Consider the following 16351-nt stretch of genomic DNA (forward strand, 5'->3'; position numbering starts at 1 on the left):
CCAATGAGTGGGGTTTTACACCTAATTCACGGAGGTGAGGCCGCCTCGCGCAGCCGGGCAGGGTAGGGGTCGTGTGAAAGGCCGCCAGGGCCAGGCCCACGGAAGCGGCAGCAGCGACGCGCAGGGGCGTCAGGCCTGCGTTCATCCACCCAACCCCTCGGCACCGTGCGGGCCTTGGCCGCAGCCACGCTGGGTCCCCAAGAACGCAGAGCCCAAGGCACTAAGAGCTTGGGCCACCTGGTAAAGGCAGGTCGGGGGCCGTCCCCTGCCTGGGAAACCAGCTCGGCCGCTCAGTCACGCGGGGACCGTCCACGGAGACTGTGTGCCAAGGTCGTGTCGAGCGCTGGGGACACAACGGTGCTGGAGATCCAATCCCCACTCTGCAGGGAAGAGCTCGCGGGTTGGGGCTGGGCCTTCCAGCTCTGACGTTCCTCAGTTCTGCGATAATCTTGGCAAAGGCCCCACAGGACGGAGCAGCCTCCAGGCAAGGAAGCTCGCAGGGACGGAATGTGCATTCTCGAGAGAGAGGTGAGGCAGGGTAGCAGGTCCCTCCCTCCCTCATCGGACGCCAACTCCGCTCCCCCTGGAGAAACACTTCAACAACCACACCACGCTGCCCCCGCCGCGGGGACCCTCAGGCTGCCCTGCTCGCCCAGTGGAAAAACACTGGGAATCTGGTGGCAGAGGACTGGATTCTGCTGCCTGGCTGGGATGCAGTTACGAAGCCATAAAGCAGAGGGGCCAAAAACCCCACCGGGAAGCAGAGGGAGCCCTTGCGACTCAGGGCAGCCACCAAACAGGCAGAAAGTTCTCTGTGTGGATCTTCCGAACCAGGCCAAGAAATGAAATGAGGCGGGCCTGAGATGTACACGTGGGGAAATGTGAAGCACCCCAGGTGAGCATCGCCTCCGAGAAGAAGCCTTTGCTTTAGGAAAACCCCTCTCCGACCGCTTCCCAGTAAATCCAAACGTTCGGAGATTGGTGCTTGAAAGAGCGGCCTTGGGAAGGCAGGTGTGACAGCAAGACCGACATCTAAGCTCCGGGAATCCTCTACCAGGGAGGACAGGACCAGAAATGGATTCTGAAGCATCTGTGAAATGACCACGTACATCATCGAAGGGGGACTCGTGCAAGTGTGTCATCTGCCACCATGAAGAACGACAGAGCATCAGAGCCGGAAGGAGGCCTGCAGATGAGCAAGCCCACCTGCTTGTACCAAGAGCCGGTGGACCTGGGGCCACGCGTGGGCAGGAGTCCAGGCCTGCCAGGACCTGTGGGCTGGGTCGGGACCGCTGAAGCCAGCACGCACGTGCCTCACTGCTGGCCGGTGCTGGATCCAGTGACCACGGTCGCTTTCTGGCATAGGGTCCAGGGCTGGTGGCTCAGTGTGTACCCCCACCCCCCCGCCCGGGAGGCGGAGGACCAACCAGCACCTCCCGCTGACTAGCAGGTACCATCATCAGCTGGAAGGTGCTGGCCAGAGCCCTGGGTGGCATCCCTGAGCTGTGGCGCTCTCACCAGCCTACCACTTCCCCCTCCTTAAACCTCGTCCCCAGCCCGGGCATTCACGTCTTCACTCCTCTGCAACCTGGTCTCCGTCACGCGGCCAACGTGACCTTCCGAACGGGAAGGTGAAGCCAGGCCTCCCCGCCCACGACTAGGCAACGTCCAGGTGCTCTGTGTGGTTCGTGGGGTGCTCCATGCCTGACCCTTGCTCTGTCTACGCCAGCACCCTGGACTGAGCTCTCACGGTGCCCCAAAGCACCCGGGATGCCCTGACCTCAAATGTCCTCTCTTCCTGGCCAACCGAACCCTGCCTGTCTTCTGATAAGAGACCAGGCGTCGGCCAAACCCTCAGGATACGGGTCCACAGCTTGCACCCTTGAGTGTCTTCCCCACTCGCGCTGCATCCCGAGCTCTTGGCAGTTCTAAGTCCTTTTAATCGACTCTTTAGCGACGAAGCGACCACCAGCACCGAAGATTACTAGAGCCGTCGTGTCCCGGTGGCCAGCGAAGGAATCCAACCGCAAGCCGAGTCTTGGAACGTAACAGGGCAGCTGACTCATAAAGGTGAAATAAAATTCTTAAAAAATGGCCTCATACGGACCTGTCAGTGCTTGTGCTTCCTGCATCCTGGAGAGATGCAGGCGGAGGGCGGGCTGCTATCCTGGCTCCTTCCAGGGGCAAGGGCGCCGGCGGACCGCAGCAGGCAGGACTCCTCCTCCTCACTTTGTTTCGATGATGACGGCTCCACCACCATGAAACTCAGCCACGACGGGTTCTTCCATTCATGGCTTTTATCACATTCACGGAGCTACGCACCTATCGGCACCATCCACCCTGGAACATTTCCACCGCCTGAGAAAGCCCCGTGACCCTCAGTCACCGGCCTCCACGCAACCATCTGGGGCTCTTCTGGACGTTCCACGTCAACGGAGGCGGGGGCCTTAGAAGAGCGGCTTCAGGCTCCTCCACGCTGCAGCGTGTCAGAACTTTGCTCCGCTCCGCGGTCAGACAAGGTGCCGTCCGTGAATACGCCGCGTCCTGACCGCCGCCCCGGCGCTCACCGGGAACGTGCACACGCGCGTACGGGTTTCTGATGGGCCCCCGTGCGCGTTCTCTCGGGCGTCTGCCGGGGGGTGGGACGGCAGCGCCACATGCGAGCTCGGTGCTCGACTCTGAGGGAGAGCCGGGCCGCTTTCCGAGGGGATTGCGGCGCTGGGTGTTCCGGCCGGCAGGGCGCGATGGCCCCGACTTCTCCACGTCCTTGCCGCCACCGTGACCGTCTCTCGTCGCAGCCGCTGCCTGCAGTGCCATCGCGCCGTGGCAGGGAGTCGCGGTTTCCTGATGACGGAGGAGGTTGAGCGTCATTTCACATGCCTTTTGGCCACGTGTGGGTCTCTCCCGCCTTCCTGCCACCTCGGCGAATACTCAGAGTGATGCACCCGAGTCCCAGGAGCTCCAGGTAGACCCCTGGGTCCCTCTGGGAGGGCTGCTGGGTAGACTCCAGCGTTCCCACCTGGGCAGGGCGCAGCCAGCAGCACCTCCACGGAGCCGCTGGAGCTGGCTCCCGAGGGACAGGGGCTGTGCAGCCTGTTGTCTTTGATCAACTGCCAGGCAGAGAGCGGCTGGGAGTAGGGCACAGAGATGAGGGACATGGACCTTCTCGCCTTCAAGGCCGTGGCCGTCGGGCGGGGCAGACACCAGAGCAAGAGGCAGCAAGCGCGTCCACAGAGCACAAGCAGGAGCTTCAGGGACAGAGCGAAGGGGAGGCGACTCCAGCTTCAGGGCGGAGTATGCACAGGGAAGGTCGCGGACGTGCCTGCACCTGCGCCTGAGCTCGGCTCATAGAACAAGGAGGACTTCAACGTGGAGCTGGGGGCAGGAGGAGGGCAGTGGAGGCAGAGGAGTCTGGGGTACTGGGTCCAGGCCGGAGCCTTGGAGAACCTGAACGAACGCTCCTGTGCGTACAGTTCCAGGGTGTGGGGAGGGGAGCGGGCCGGAATGGGTGCGAAAGATCGGGGTGAAGCGAGATCGAAGGGGGCCTCACACCGCCCCAGGCGTGGCTCTGTCCTCGAGCTACAGGCAGGAAGGAGGGCAGGACCCCAGGGCGGCAGGACCCCAGGGCTCCAGGGCCCCAGGGCCCCAGGGCTGCACCACTTGGGAGCTGCAAGTAAACAGCCAGCCGAGGCCTAAAGTCTGCGGCTGGCAAGGGTTGGGGCCACCCTTCGGGGGTGCACCGGGCCCCTCGCTGCAGCCCGCCCTCCGGAGCGGCCACAGTGAGCGCTCTCCCTCATGCCCACCTGTTCCATCAGCCCGTCCTCCTCCGCGGCGGGGACAGCAGCCTCTCTCTGCCGCGGGCAACCTAGTTACCAAAGGGCCGGCCTCGCCTCGCTCCATCGCCCCAGAATCGGAACCTGAACCAGCTGGAGAAGGTCGCTCTCCCCCCGTCCTTCCCCATCCCCACTCACTTCCAGACACACGGCCTTCACGCGGGAAGGGGACACACAGGCCGTGGCCAGCCGGGCGTGCTCGCAGCCTCGATGGGGTTCTCAGCCCCAGTCCCGTCTTTCAGCAGCAGCAGCAGCAGCAAGGGCAGGCCTTGGCTCCGCGGCCAGCAGTCCCAGATGCACAGCACCCGGCGCGCGGCAGCGGGAGGCACCCAGCACCCATCAGCAGTCACAAAGGATGGCTTGGAATCGCATCTTCAGAGAGCGCTGCTCCATTTGCAAGAAGGCACCGTCCCCACACTCCCTCCCTGACTCCCGACCGTGGCCCGAATCCGTACCGGGGTGCAGCAACGGTTCCAACCCAGAAAAGGGAGGAGGGTCAGGGAGGGCTGCTCCCTGAGCACAGGCCGGGCAGGGCCAGGGCGGCCGAGGAGGGAAAGGGTTTACCCGTGGCCCCGACACACACAGACCATCCTCACCGGGGGACGCAGCACCGCAGCACAGAGCATGTGGGCGAGGCTTGGGGCCTGCCTCCTCCATTTGCTCATTTTGCACAAATTCTGTAAAATGGACGGGGGACAGAGACAGAGCAGCCCAGCAATGAGGAGCAGCCCCTAGATTCGAACTCACGCCCCACATTTACAGGCTGGGATACCCCAGGCGTGTGTTTTTGCCTGTGTCTCTGCTCCTTCACCTGTAAAACGGGCATAGAAACAGAATTAGCCTCGTGGGGCCACGATAATTAAGCATCCAAGTACCATGAAGGGTGCCTGGCACACGGTGCATGATCATTAAGTGTAAGTTTTTCTTGTTACTGTTATTATTACAAAGCATATTTCTGTTTTCCATTAACTTATAAATTTTTTAAAGATTTATCTGACAGAGAGAGGAGCAGCAGAGGGGGAGGGAGAAGCAGGCTCCCCGCTGAGCAGGGACCCCCGATGCGGGACTTGATCCCAGGACCCCGGGATCATGGCCCGAGCCCGAGGCAGACGCTTCACCAACTGAGCCACCCGGGCGCCCCCGTTCTTCATTGATCTCAACTGCCACAGACGAAAGCGAGGTTTTGGAGGCACGACCGCATCAGCCTTCGCCGTGGTGATGACAAACGAGCCTTCCTGACGCACCAGGTCGGAGCCGAAGAGCCTGGGAGATGCTGCCCGTCGCCACTGCCTGTTTACTTGGAGATGTGCCGCTGCCCCCGCCATCCAGGAGAGCCCAAAAAGTTGAATTCTTAATGTCTAATAATAAAAATAACCTTCTGGAATGGAAGGTGGCTCTTCAAGGCTCCCCCAGGTCTTCCAACATGTCTGGGAGACGCACAGTAAGATTCTCATGTTGCCACTGAAGAAACCGAAGACGACTGTAACTCAGTTTGCTTAATTCCACGAATAATTCCCAAAGTGTACGTCCTGGGGGGCTGGGATGGAGCCCTGCGCCGGCTCCCTGCTGGACGGGGAGGCTGCTTCTCCGTCTGCCCCTCCCCTGCCCATGCTCGCTCTCTCCCTCTCTCTCTCTCTCTCTCTCTCTCTCTCTCTCTCGGTCTCCAGCAAATAAATAAAATTTCAAAAAAACCCTGTATATTCTGATGAATGGGATTTTCTGATCAAATGAGGACAGAAGTAGCCACTTTCTATAAACCAAATCTTCCACGTGAGCTCTGGAAAAACAGAGTCTGACGGCATCGTACCCAGATCTGCCGGCAGTGGAAGCAGAGGGTCAGTGTGTCTGTCCACCGATGGACACCAGGAGCCTGATGGGATGAGGATGTGCGGACGGGGACCTAGCTGGGGGGGGGGGGGAGCACGGAAGGGAAGGAAGAGGCGGCTCAAGGTCCCGCTGGGTGCACAGGTGGCTGCTCCCGTGGGGCACTGGCCAGGAGGGGACAGTGATGCTTCCGGAGCGACGCTAGAGTCCCTAGATGTGGGGCGGCCAGATGTGCAGGTGGACGGCTTTGTCAGCTCTGTGGGAGGAAAAGAGGGGCAGGGCCTTTCTCCCGAAGTAGGAAAAAGAGAAAATAAATGTTGGTGCATCCAGCAGGTGTCCAAGAGTTGGGCGGGAAATGTGGGCCCACACGTGACCGAAGAAATCATCCCAGGAGTGACGGCACCTCCCAGACTCTAAAAGAATGTGCCTGCATCACGCAAAGTCATTTTTTCCGCCTCATGTGATAATGTTCCATATTTCAATCACCCCCGCTAGGAAAAACAACCACAGGCAGACGGTCTGGTGTGCAAGGGGCTCTCGGATGCAGATTCTCGGTGGACACTGTGTATTTTGGCGCGACGGCTTCACTTATTTTACAGATAGTCACACGCCGCGTTTGTGCCAGCGGCTGTTCCGGGCACCCGACAACCCTTATTCATCCCTCACGGCCCCCACCCTCCGCGAGGAAGTCTCTGTTTTGCAGATAATGCCGGGACACAGGAAGGCCAACGGCTCACGGTCACGCAGGGTGTGAGCACGGCCCCAGCACGGAACTCCAGCCTGTGGTGTGACCGGCCACGAGGCTGCAGCACCGGCACCGCAGCCGAGACAGGAAGGAGGGGACCCAGCCCCCCACCGCCCCCGAGATGCTGGGCCCTTCTTCGTGGCGAGTGCTAGGACCCCTGCCCCCCGGACCTCCTAGTGGGCCAGGCTCGCGGGGCCCGGAAGCCACTACAGGACGACTGCCCTACACCGCAACTCTGGGCACGGAAAGCTCCAGTTTTTCCAAATCCCTGGAGATCAGCCCAGGCGCACCCCAGAGGCATCTAGGGTTTCAGTTCACTTGCATTCCAGTATAAAAGTTAACTTTCAGGTGACCAGAGAGGCGGAACGTTCTCAGAGCAGCCACGTAGAGACACACCCAAGGCCGTGAGAAATGCCCGACGGCCTCGACTCCCAGCCCAGAGCCAACAGATGTGAAAATGCACCGCCCAGCCTTGGCCGGGAAGCTGAAGGCACAGGCCCCCGTCAGACCGGCAGGGAGAAGCGAAGGCAGCTCTGGAGCACCAGGCCTGGAAAAGACCGGCCCGACGTGCGCATCCCTGCTGGGAGCTGCGGACGCCCGTCTTCCGCGGGGTCCATGGTCTGAGATGGCAGCGCCAGCCCCTCCGCCAGGAACGATGACGCAGCCACGGAAAAGTAGCTGCTTTCCTTCCAGTGGAGATGGCGACAGGAACAAGGGAGGAGGGCAAGCAGGGGCGCGTGGTCCGTGCGGCCAGACCTGGCGCTCACCGCTGCTTTCGGGGATCTCAGAGTCCCTGAGTCCGGGCGGCTCCCAACAAGCTCAAGCGTGTCCTCCAGATACTGGCTTTCCCAAGCCTTCCTCTTCCGTGCCTTTCTCCTTCCCGTGGGCCCAGGCATCCTGGAACCGTGCTGGTCCCTGTGCCCCGAGCCAGGGCATGACCCTTGCTAGTCATTACGCGACGCTCCTGAGCTGCGTGCGCAGAGCGAGACCGGAGACTGGGCCCCGCGGAGTCTGCCCACGCTCCGTGTCCCTGCGGGGGCGAGGCCGGCGCGAGAGGCTGGGTGGGACACGGGCAGCTATGAACCGGGACCCTGGCTCCCCAGGGAAGACGTGTGTCTGCGCGGCCTTGCTCTAGGGAGGCCCTCTTCCTGCCTCTGGGCGTCTGCGTCAACAGCCAAGGCCTTCCACCCGCGTTTCCTACTTGTTGACATTCAGAAGTCAATGCCCTTCCTTGGGGGGAGGAGACGGGAGGTGGTATGAGCCCGCACCAGAGAGGCCTCAAAGGGAATGAGAGCCTCCCTGCGACTGAGTCTCCGAAGGACCCCCGCGGGGAGGACGTGGAGAAACCACGGGGAAGCGGGTTGTTTAAATTCAATATACAGAAAAACACTCCAGTGAGCTTTGTCCAGAAGAGAAACTAATGTGCTACTTGGAAGCAGCAAGTTCCCCCACGGAAGGAGGCGATCAAGCTGGGACCCGGTAAGTCAGATTCGCCGTCGGGGACCTCAGGCCGGAGGAAAGATGCCCCCGCGGGTCCCCTACCCCCGAGGCTCTGCAATGATTCTAACAGGATCTGCAACTGTTTGCTGACGTTAGGAAAGACATTTCAGTGCATCCTTCTCGTTTTATAAAAGGGGAAAACCGAGGCTGCTGGCAGAGAATGTGGCCTGAATGAAGCCAGCCCGGATCTGTCCCTCCGTCGCCGCATCGAACAAAAAGTACTCGGCAGGATGAAGGATGCGGGTCCAAGCACCTCAGGGAGCGGAGAGCGGCCAGGTGCTGACGGTTCCGATATCCCAGAGCTGAGGACACACCGACGCCTCCACGGCTCCCTGGGGACCCCACGCGGGCTCTGGACCCAGCCCCAGGAGGCCGAGACTCGTGGGAAGGACCCTACAGTAGAAATAGGCAACAAATAGCGGGACGGGGTTTCTGCAGGGTAAGGGGGGATGCTGAGGCTCATCGCAGTTGAAGAAGCCCACGGCACCCCTTTCCCGTCGTCTTGGGGGGATGACGGCTGGATGGCGGGTGGAAGGCAGGCAGGCAAACATTACTCTGACATTTCCAAAACTGTAAGAGAAATTTTAATCCAAGTCAGGCTGCAGACCTAGCCAAAAAGAAAAAAAAAAAAAAAAAAAAAAAAAAAGGGCAGCCCAAGCTCTTTGATAACTGGAACCATTCATTCCCTCTCTGGTGTGAAAGCCCTGGGGAGCCTGCCTCCATTCACCTGAAAACCTATACGACTGCGCGTTCCCCCACGATCAAAACCCCCAGGAAGAGACACCCGCGATGTCGTGTCTTCCACACTCGTCGCAGCGCCGCCGGGGAGGCCTGTACACCGAGGAAGAAGTGTTCAGGCTGTTTGTGCCGGAGGGACCGGACGTGCTGGAGCTGGAATCCAGCCGCTGCCAAATGTGACTGTGGACTGTGAGGTGGGGGGGGGGGGGGGGGGGGGAGACAGTCTGCACGGGGTTGAAGCACCAACACAGGAGTCTGGGTGCCCTGCGGTGTTTAAGGGGAAGATTGGGATTGTCGCGAACGTGGAAGTACATTGTGAATCCCCAGAGGAGGGGGTGACCCAGCGGGGGGCTGGCTGCGTACCAAGCAGCCAAACTTCCCTACGGGCTGTTTCATGACTCAGGAATTACAAAGGCAGGGGCCAGGCACCGTCCCCGAGGGTCTCAGGAGCTTAGAGGACTGGAGGGGCCCCAAGTAACGAGGGAGCGTGGGGAGACAGACAGCAAGGGGGTGAGACACCGGTGGGGCACGCCGGGGAGGACGCACGGGGACGGCCACGTTACAAGGAGAAGCCCGAGGCCTCTAGTAGCGCTGCTTCGGCAGCCGACACCGGACCGCCGCGACCACTCCTCGGTGCGCAAGCCGCGACGCCCAGGTGTACTCGCCGCTGGCTCCCATCTGGCCACCTGCTGCCCCGCGGCCATCGGGCTCCCCACGCCGATCTTCTGCACCGCAGAACAGAAAAGCAAAGTCACGTTCTCCGTCATGGCCGAGGGCACGCACCGGCCCAGAAACCGCGAGGAGCTAAGGGCCCGGGACGGCGTCCAGCTGTGAGCACGTAGGGCAGGGGTGGCCTTCTTCCTGCCCGGCACGCTCCCGTCCCGAGTCAGGACACATCCTCTGGCTTCTAAAGCTGCCCCCGCCGCCGCCACCCGCCAGATGAGCAAACCGGAGCTTTAACTACGTCAGGCAGAGTCACCTGGCTGGGAAGTGGTGGGACCCAGAGTTGCACAATTCCCCACCTTCTCGCGCACCCCGCGGTGCAACAGGAGCATGCACGTCCCCAGAAAAACGCGCGATCTGGCTTCACCCCCAAGGCTACGGGCAGCTCCCCCTGCTTCCTCCTGTCACTTGGTGCCGTCATTTAAAAGTAACCCAACCTTCAAAACCCCAGTGCATCCTGAGAGACCCAGAGCGGGATGACGGCTGGAGCGAGGGCTGCATGCGCGGCCCCCAGGCCTCGAGAGGCTGGGACGGGGGAGACGATGCTTAGCGCCATCCTGAAAGAGCAATGAGCCCCGGCAGGGGAGACGTGCACACGCAGGAAGCACCTGTCCCCTGGGTCATGACCTGCGTGACCTCAGAGCAGTCAGCGCTGAGGAGCGGGGGGCACGGTGAGGACCACCGAGGCTCTGGGGAGCTCTCCCGAGATGGGGGCTTCTCACTGGGCCCTGCGGGAGGAGGACGGCGAAGGGAGGGCGGGGTGGGGGGAGAGCAGCCCGAGGCCACACATGTGGGTGCAGCCACCCGGGAGACGGCTGGACGGCCCGTATGGTGGAGACGGACGGCGCAGGGGCACAGGGGAGCCAGTGGGAGGAGGCAGAGGCGGGGCGCAGGCGGGCCGGCTGCAGAGAACCCTGAGCGGGGCCCACGTGGCAAGTGGGCTTTGGAATTAGCAGGACGCCAGTGGCCCCACGCTCACGGAGTCTGGGGGCGTGAAGTCGTATCAGCGAATCTGGGGGCAGGCGCGGGGCGGCCGTCCCTCGGCTGCGGAGTGATGCGGAGCACACCGCTGGGAGCCACCCAGACTGTCCGTCATGAGACGAAACTGGAAGCCAGGTGGACAGCCGGGCTGCGGAGCTTCGCGGGGCAGGGCCGGTGCGAGGGGGCACCAGGGCCCTGGTGTCAGAATGAAGGCGAGGAGGATGCAAGGTCCGGAGGTGCCTGCGCGTTCCGGTGGCCGCAGACGCCTCAGAGGGTGCCCGGCCCTGTGCTGCAGCAGGGTCAGCCCTCCAGGCCGTATACCCCTGGGGGAAGGCCCGAGACTCATCCACGGAGACCACCAACGGGGACCCCCCCAGCATCCTTCACAGCTGAGCCGCTGGCCACTGAGCCGGGCTGCGCAAGCCCAGACGCGTGAAGATGAGGGGCGAGGGCCACTCCCCAAAAGCGTCCCGAGCTCACATCAACTGCCCACGGCCTTCTCCATCTTTTAATGCCAAGGCCAGGCCACAGGGGCAAATCCGCAGTGTGGGCCTCAGTTTCCCTCCCCCTCCCAGAGGTGGGTTGTGCCGCTGTCACCCGCGGCTCCTGCTGATCTCTCCCAGGACCTTCGGGGGATCCTGCTCCGCACGTACCCGCGAGCCCATCTGGCGGGCATGGAGGGCATTTTCTGAGCCCTGCACCTCGGCCTGGGGAGGCCCGGCTGCCCCGCACGGGCCATCTGCTGGCTCTCGGCATGCACCAAAGCGCACGGTCGCCTTTCCGGTCAGGGGCTGACGGGGAGCAGCTCTGCCGAAGCGCTGACGTGCGGTTAACACGCAGTGAGAGGGGCGCTTGGGCGTTTCTGGGACCCGGCAAAAATCAATGGTGAAAACCAAGCGTTTACACTCCTGGGGGGCAGCTGCCTCGCCTCCACTTGTCTCCCCTGACTCCTGCATGCAATTATGACCCAATCCCAGTGGTGAGCTCTCGAAGGCAGCAAATTAGTCTCTCCGTGGTGTTAGCACCACCCCGCAGAGGAGCCTGAGCTTCCATTCAACGCTGGGCCAAGGGACAGCTCGTGGGCTCACCTGGACCACAGGAGAGCTGGGGGCAGGCGTGGGAGGTGCACTCAGAGACACCGGGTGCTTTTCCTCTTCCTCCTGGGAGTCCAGGCAAAGGGCAAACGGCAGCCGCGGAATGACCCGATATCCCCTCCCGGGTTCCAGCACATGGCAGGTCCAGACCCGCTGCCCAGCTCAACTGCATCTCGGACCCTGGTACCTCGGCCTTCGTGGCCACCTTGCTCTGCGCCCTCCCCCTTCCCCGCCCTTCCCCTCTTCCCTCTGTCTCTCCCTGCTCTGCCCCCAGAGCTCAGCGTGAAGACACGTCCCCGGGTGGTCCAGGAGAGTGCTGCTTGACACTTGTCCCAGTGGAACCCCTACTGGCGTCCCCGGTCCACACCTGAAGGGTTGTAGCTTAAACAATAATTTATTGGTGAAATTAAACGGTCGCCCCACCTATGCTGTACTTCCCCCCAGAACCATTTCTCATGATGTTTATCTTTACTGACTATAGTCAGGCAGATCTAGAAAACAGAATCTTTTCTTTTTTTAAGATTTAAAAAAAAATTTTTTTTTTTAAATTTATTTATTCATGAGAGACACAGAGACAGAGAGGCAGAGACGTAGGCAGAGGGAGAAGCAGGCTCCATGCAGGGAGCCCGATGCGGGACTCGATCCCAGACCCTGAGATCATGCCCTGGGCTGAAGGCAGATGCTCAACCACTGAGCCACCAGGTGCCCCTCATGTTACAATTTTATACAAAACCACCACTCACCTTTACATGCTTTTGAATGTGATATGGCGAATGGACCGAGACTGGGGCCCGTCCGGTCCGGTCTGGTCCGGTCTGGTCTGGGCAGGGGACTGGTGGGCACCTCCATGTGTGGCCCATCACATGCAGTCCGGATGCTGCATCTGGTCCACAAACCCCTCCCAGGTTTTGGCTGGACATCTCAGTGTCCTGGGGGCTCAGAGGCCCCAGAGACGGTCTCTACTCACTGGCTCCATCTGTAGGATGCCCTTGACCTTTGAGAGCAGCTGAAGGAAGGTGAGGTGTGAGGGGAGCGGTGACCTGAATGACCAAATCCACACTATAGTCTTTCCAAACCCCGATGACGTCTCGGCAGGAAGGAACAGGCAGAAAAAACCAGAGATGCTCTTCCCCCCGCTCTGGTTCCTCCTTCTAAAAAATGAGCCGACATTACGTCCCTACCTTGCTTAGACGCTACTTCCCAGACTCCCTCAAAGCTCAACACCAATGAACTACCCTCACGTGAGGAACGTGAACATCTTATTTGCTGCCCAGCTGAGTAGAACACTACGATGACGTCGCCCTCTTTAAACGGTTCCAAAGTCACGATTCTTGGGTCAAACCATATCAAACGGTCTGAGTCAGGGAAAGAGCTCCCCTTGCTTAGGGTCCGTGCAGATCCCAGGCTTCATGTTATGGAGGGCGGCAGTGATTCCCAACGGGGAACCCAGTGGAACCAGAGAAGCAGCCAAACGCACGGGTGCCTCACGCCACACTGACCGGAGGGAGGCCCCGGGAGCATCTCCCCGACCTCACATTTCTAGAAGCCTGTCGGGACCAGGCCACCTCGTAATGAGTGCTCACCCACAGCAGCAACGACGTACCAAACGTCAGGGCAAATGATCCGCAGAAAGCAATTCTGGTTCCTAAAAAGCTTCCTCTTTTACAAATGATGATAGAAAATTCTTGAGGACAGACACACCCGGGAAGGCTGGGTCCCTGGAGCGGTGTTCCCACGGGCAGCTCCTTGCCGTTGGGCTGAGTTACCCAGCTCAGGCCTAGGAGGCCAAGTGTTCATTTCAAACTCAGCTCCAGTCTTAAAACTTGGTGTTTCTGCAACGGCTAGTTCTGCAGCGGACCTGGAGGCAGAGGGCCTGGAGGCTGCGTACCCATTTCCCGCTGCAGTGCGTATCCGAGGTGGCCCTGGAGTCACGGTGATCCCCTCCCCGCCCAGGAAGAGGCTTACAGAGGAGTCTTTTTTGCTGCCTGGATTGCAAATGAGACGTTTATTTGGCAAAAGAAACAAATTCTAGTAAGACCCTTTGGGGGGCCTCCGTGGGGAGCACCTGCCCGGGCCCATCTCCTGGTGGAGCGTCCCACCAACGGGGCCACAAACCTCCGACGGGCAGGGTTCAGTTTCCCTCTATTGCTTAGCCGGACGCTCGACAAAGGCCGACTGCGTGAGCGTTTCCTTGCGCACAGAGCCGGGTGCATCCTGGGAGCCTCCTGCAGGCTGTGCTCACACAGCAATCCCACCTCCCCTCCACAAATCCTTTCAGAAGGCGGACAGGGATTCGGAAGGCGGGACAGCGAGCCGGGGACGGCGTGTGCCCCAGTCGGGGTCGCGGCCCTGCAGTAGGCATCTCCGCCGTAACAGCACCGACTCGCCACTCAGTCGCCACGGACCTTCAGCGGCCCGACTGCCTGCATGTTGTGATCACTTTGAAAGCAGGGACCGTGTCTCCTCCCTCGGAGTTCCTCCAAGTTCACCCACACGATGAGCCCAGCAAAACTCGAGAATAACCCCGTGTCCCCTGGACTGTCTTGGAGAGGAAGCACAGGGAAGCACTGTGTGTAGGAAGGGTGGCGGGGGACTGCAGACCCTCCCCTGGCAGCGGCCGGCACAGCTCGGGGAAGCAGCTCTCCCTGAATCAACCAGTGCTCCTTCGTGGACTCAGCAGGCGTCTACTAGATGCCTGGGCCTTGGCCTGCACCCTGAGGAGAACGGGCAGCGTGCCCCCCCCCCCCCCGTCCATTCTCCCTCCTCCATGAGACCTCTGCCCGGGTACCAGGCGACGGGTCTCTATGGGCTCAGCAGTGCCCCAGCACGGCTAACACGCAGGAGGAAACACACCGACCTGAGCTGTGCCTGCTGGGAAGGGAAGCCCTCCTGTGCCCGTCAGGACCCCCTACCCCCTGGGGCCAGCACAGCCCGCCCCCAGCAGCCTGCCCGCGGCCCGTGGCCCTCGGCGGGCGCTGGATGCCCACAGCCCCAGGCGCACAGCGGCAGACGGGCCACGGTTAACATTCCCAGGAACACAGTTCCATTCCGCGCTTCTGTAGACACCTTTTCCTTTTTATTTATTTATTTATTTTTTTGGTAGATTTTATTTATTTATTCATGAGAGAGGCAGAGACACAGGCAGAGGGAGGAGCTGGCTCCACGCAGGGAGCCCGACGTGGGACTCGATCCTGCGACCTGGGGTCACGCCCTGGGCTGAAGGCGGCGCTAAACCACTGAGCCACCTGGGCTGCCCCCTGTTGGGTCTTTATTTTTCTTTAATTTTTTATAAAGATTTTATGTATTTATGAGAGAGAGAGAGAGAGAGAGAGAGACAGAAGCAGGCTCCCTGCAGGGAGCCCAATGCAGGACTCGATCCCAGGACCCCGGGATCACGCCCTGAGCTGAAGGCAGACGCTCAACCACTGAGCCACCCAGGTGTTCCCTCTTTTCCCTTTTAAAACACATTTTCCCAGTGGTGGGAGTAAAAAATGATCACCTCATAGTAGGTATTTTTATGTCGACTGCAGGGCAGGACTCTCCCTCCCCTCCTGTAATTCCTGGGGGGCCCCGTCACCGCCTCTGGACCACACGGGCGGGCCTGCAGGGGCCCGGGGACTTGAGGAAACTCTCAGCCTCTTTCTCAGCCACTATGGCCTTTTTTCCGTTACTCAGATTGAACTCTAATAGAAACTGACAGGCTCAATTTTGATTAATTAAAAAAAAAAAGCAGAGGACAGAATGACACGATGAATTCACACAACCCTCCTCAGCTCCAGACCAGGCGACAGCTAATAGGATGCTTTAAAAAAACAACAACAACAACAACAAACAAAACAAAACAAACAAAAAAAACAAATAATAGATGAGAGCTGACATTTACAGGTGCAGTGGTATGTACGGGCTGCGACGTGCTTCAAGACAACAGAGATCCAGAGGAGGGAGGAAGAGGAGAGGCGAGGAGTAGGGATGCAACCGGCCTGGCCATGGGCTGGGGATGCCTAAGCTCCATGAACACTCGTGCACCCAGCGAACTGCAGGAGTCTGTCTCCTTCTGCATATGTTTGAAGTTTTCCTGAATAAAACAATAATAATGATAATCCTATTGGGAGACCACCAACGCTTAATGCAGAAATACTGAGTTGGGTATAAGGGTGGCCAAGATACACTGGTAAGTGAACCAAAAAAAACATGCACAAGGGTATAAAGTATGAATCCACGTATGCGCGCACACGCACGTTGGTAAATTGGTGGAAAATTTCTGGGAAAATAAGAGTCCTCATATACTTCTTGAATCTTTAATGAAAATACATTACTTTCATATAATGAATTTTTAAAAATATTTTATTTATTTATTCATGAGAGACCCAGAGAGAGAGGCAGAGACACAGGCAGGGGGAGAAACAGGCTCCATGCAGGGAGCCCGACGTGGGACTTGATCCCGGGTCTCCAGGATCATGCCCTGGGCTGAAGGCGGTGCCAAACTGCTGGGCCACCAGGGCTGCCCTGAATTTTTTTTTTTTTATTTCAAGCAGTGCAGCAGGGCAAAGGACAGTAGGGTTCAAACAATGAAGTGAACGTCTTGGTGGAGCAGAAAGCTCGTTGGTGATGGGTGAGCAGGGCTGGGGCCCTGGGGGGCACCGGGGTGTGGACAGCAGCTGGGCCTCTGCAGGGCACTGACATACCTTGGCTGACACTGTGGGAAGCAGGAGGGGGTGCCGGCCCCCTTCCTTCCTCCCTGCTGGCTACCCCCACGCTGCCGTCTTCCACCTGCGCAGCTCCCCCTCTCCGAGCTCCTGGTTTCCCACGGACCAGACTGAGAGCTCCCTCCTTTATTGTGGACGGCTGATTCCTCCTTGTAACGCTGTCTTGCAAGTAGCCCACGCAGCTTCGGGTATACAGTGAGAGCATAA

General features: G+C 59.9%; 1 protein-coding gene across 11 annotated transcripts in view; it reads right to left on the bottom strand.

The window, feature by feature from the left end:
• XXYLT1 (xyloside xylosyltransferase 1) overlaps positions 1-16351 on the bottom strand; it is a 190455-nt gene that overhangs the window by 96753 nt on the left and 77351 nt on the right. For 2 of the 11 annotated variants that reach the window (XM_041770405.1, XM_041770356.1), the window contains one exon: positions 8863-9365. The exons of the other annotated variants lie outside the window; for them this stretch is intronic. In XM_041770405.1, the coding sequence (XP_041626339.1) occupies positions 9200-9365 (166 nt within the window). In that variant the 3' untranslated portion in view covers positions 8863-9199. Of the gene's footprint in view, positions 1-8862; positions 9366-16351 lie in introns of those variants that run through there. 11 annotated transcript variants of the gene reach the window in all.

This window comes from Vulpes lagopus, chromosome 1, assembly GCF_018345385.1.
Source record: "Vulpes lagopus strain Blue_001 chromosome 1, ASM1834538v1, whole genome shotgun sequence".
Taxonomy (NCBI): Eukaryota; Metazoa; Chordata; class Mammalia; order Carnivora; family Canidae; genus Vulpes; species Vulpes lagopus.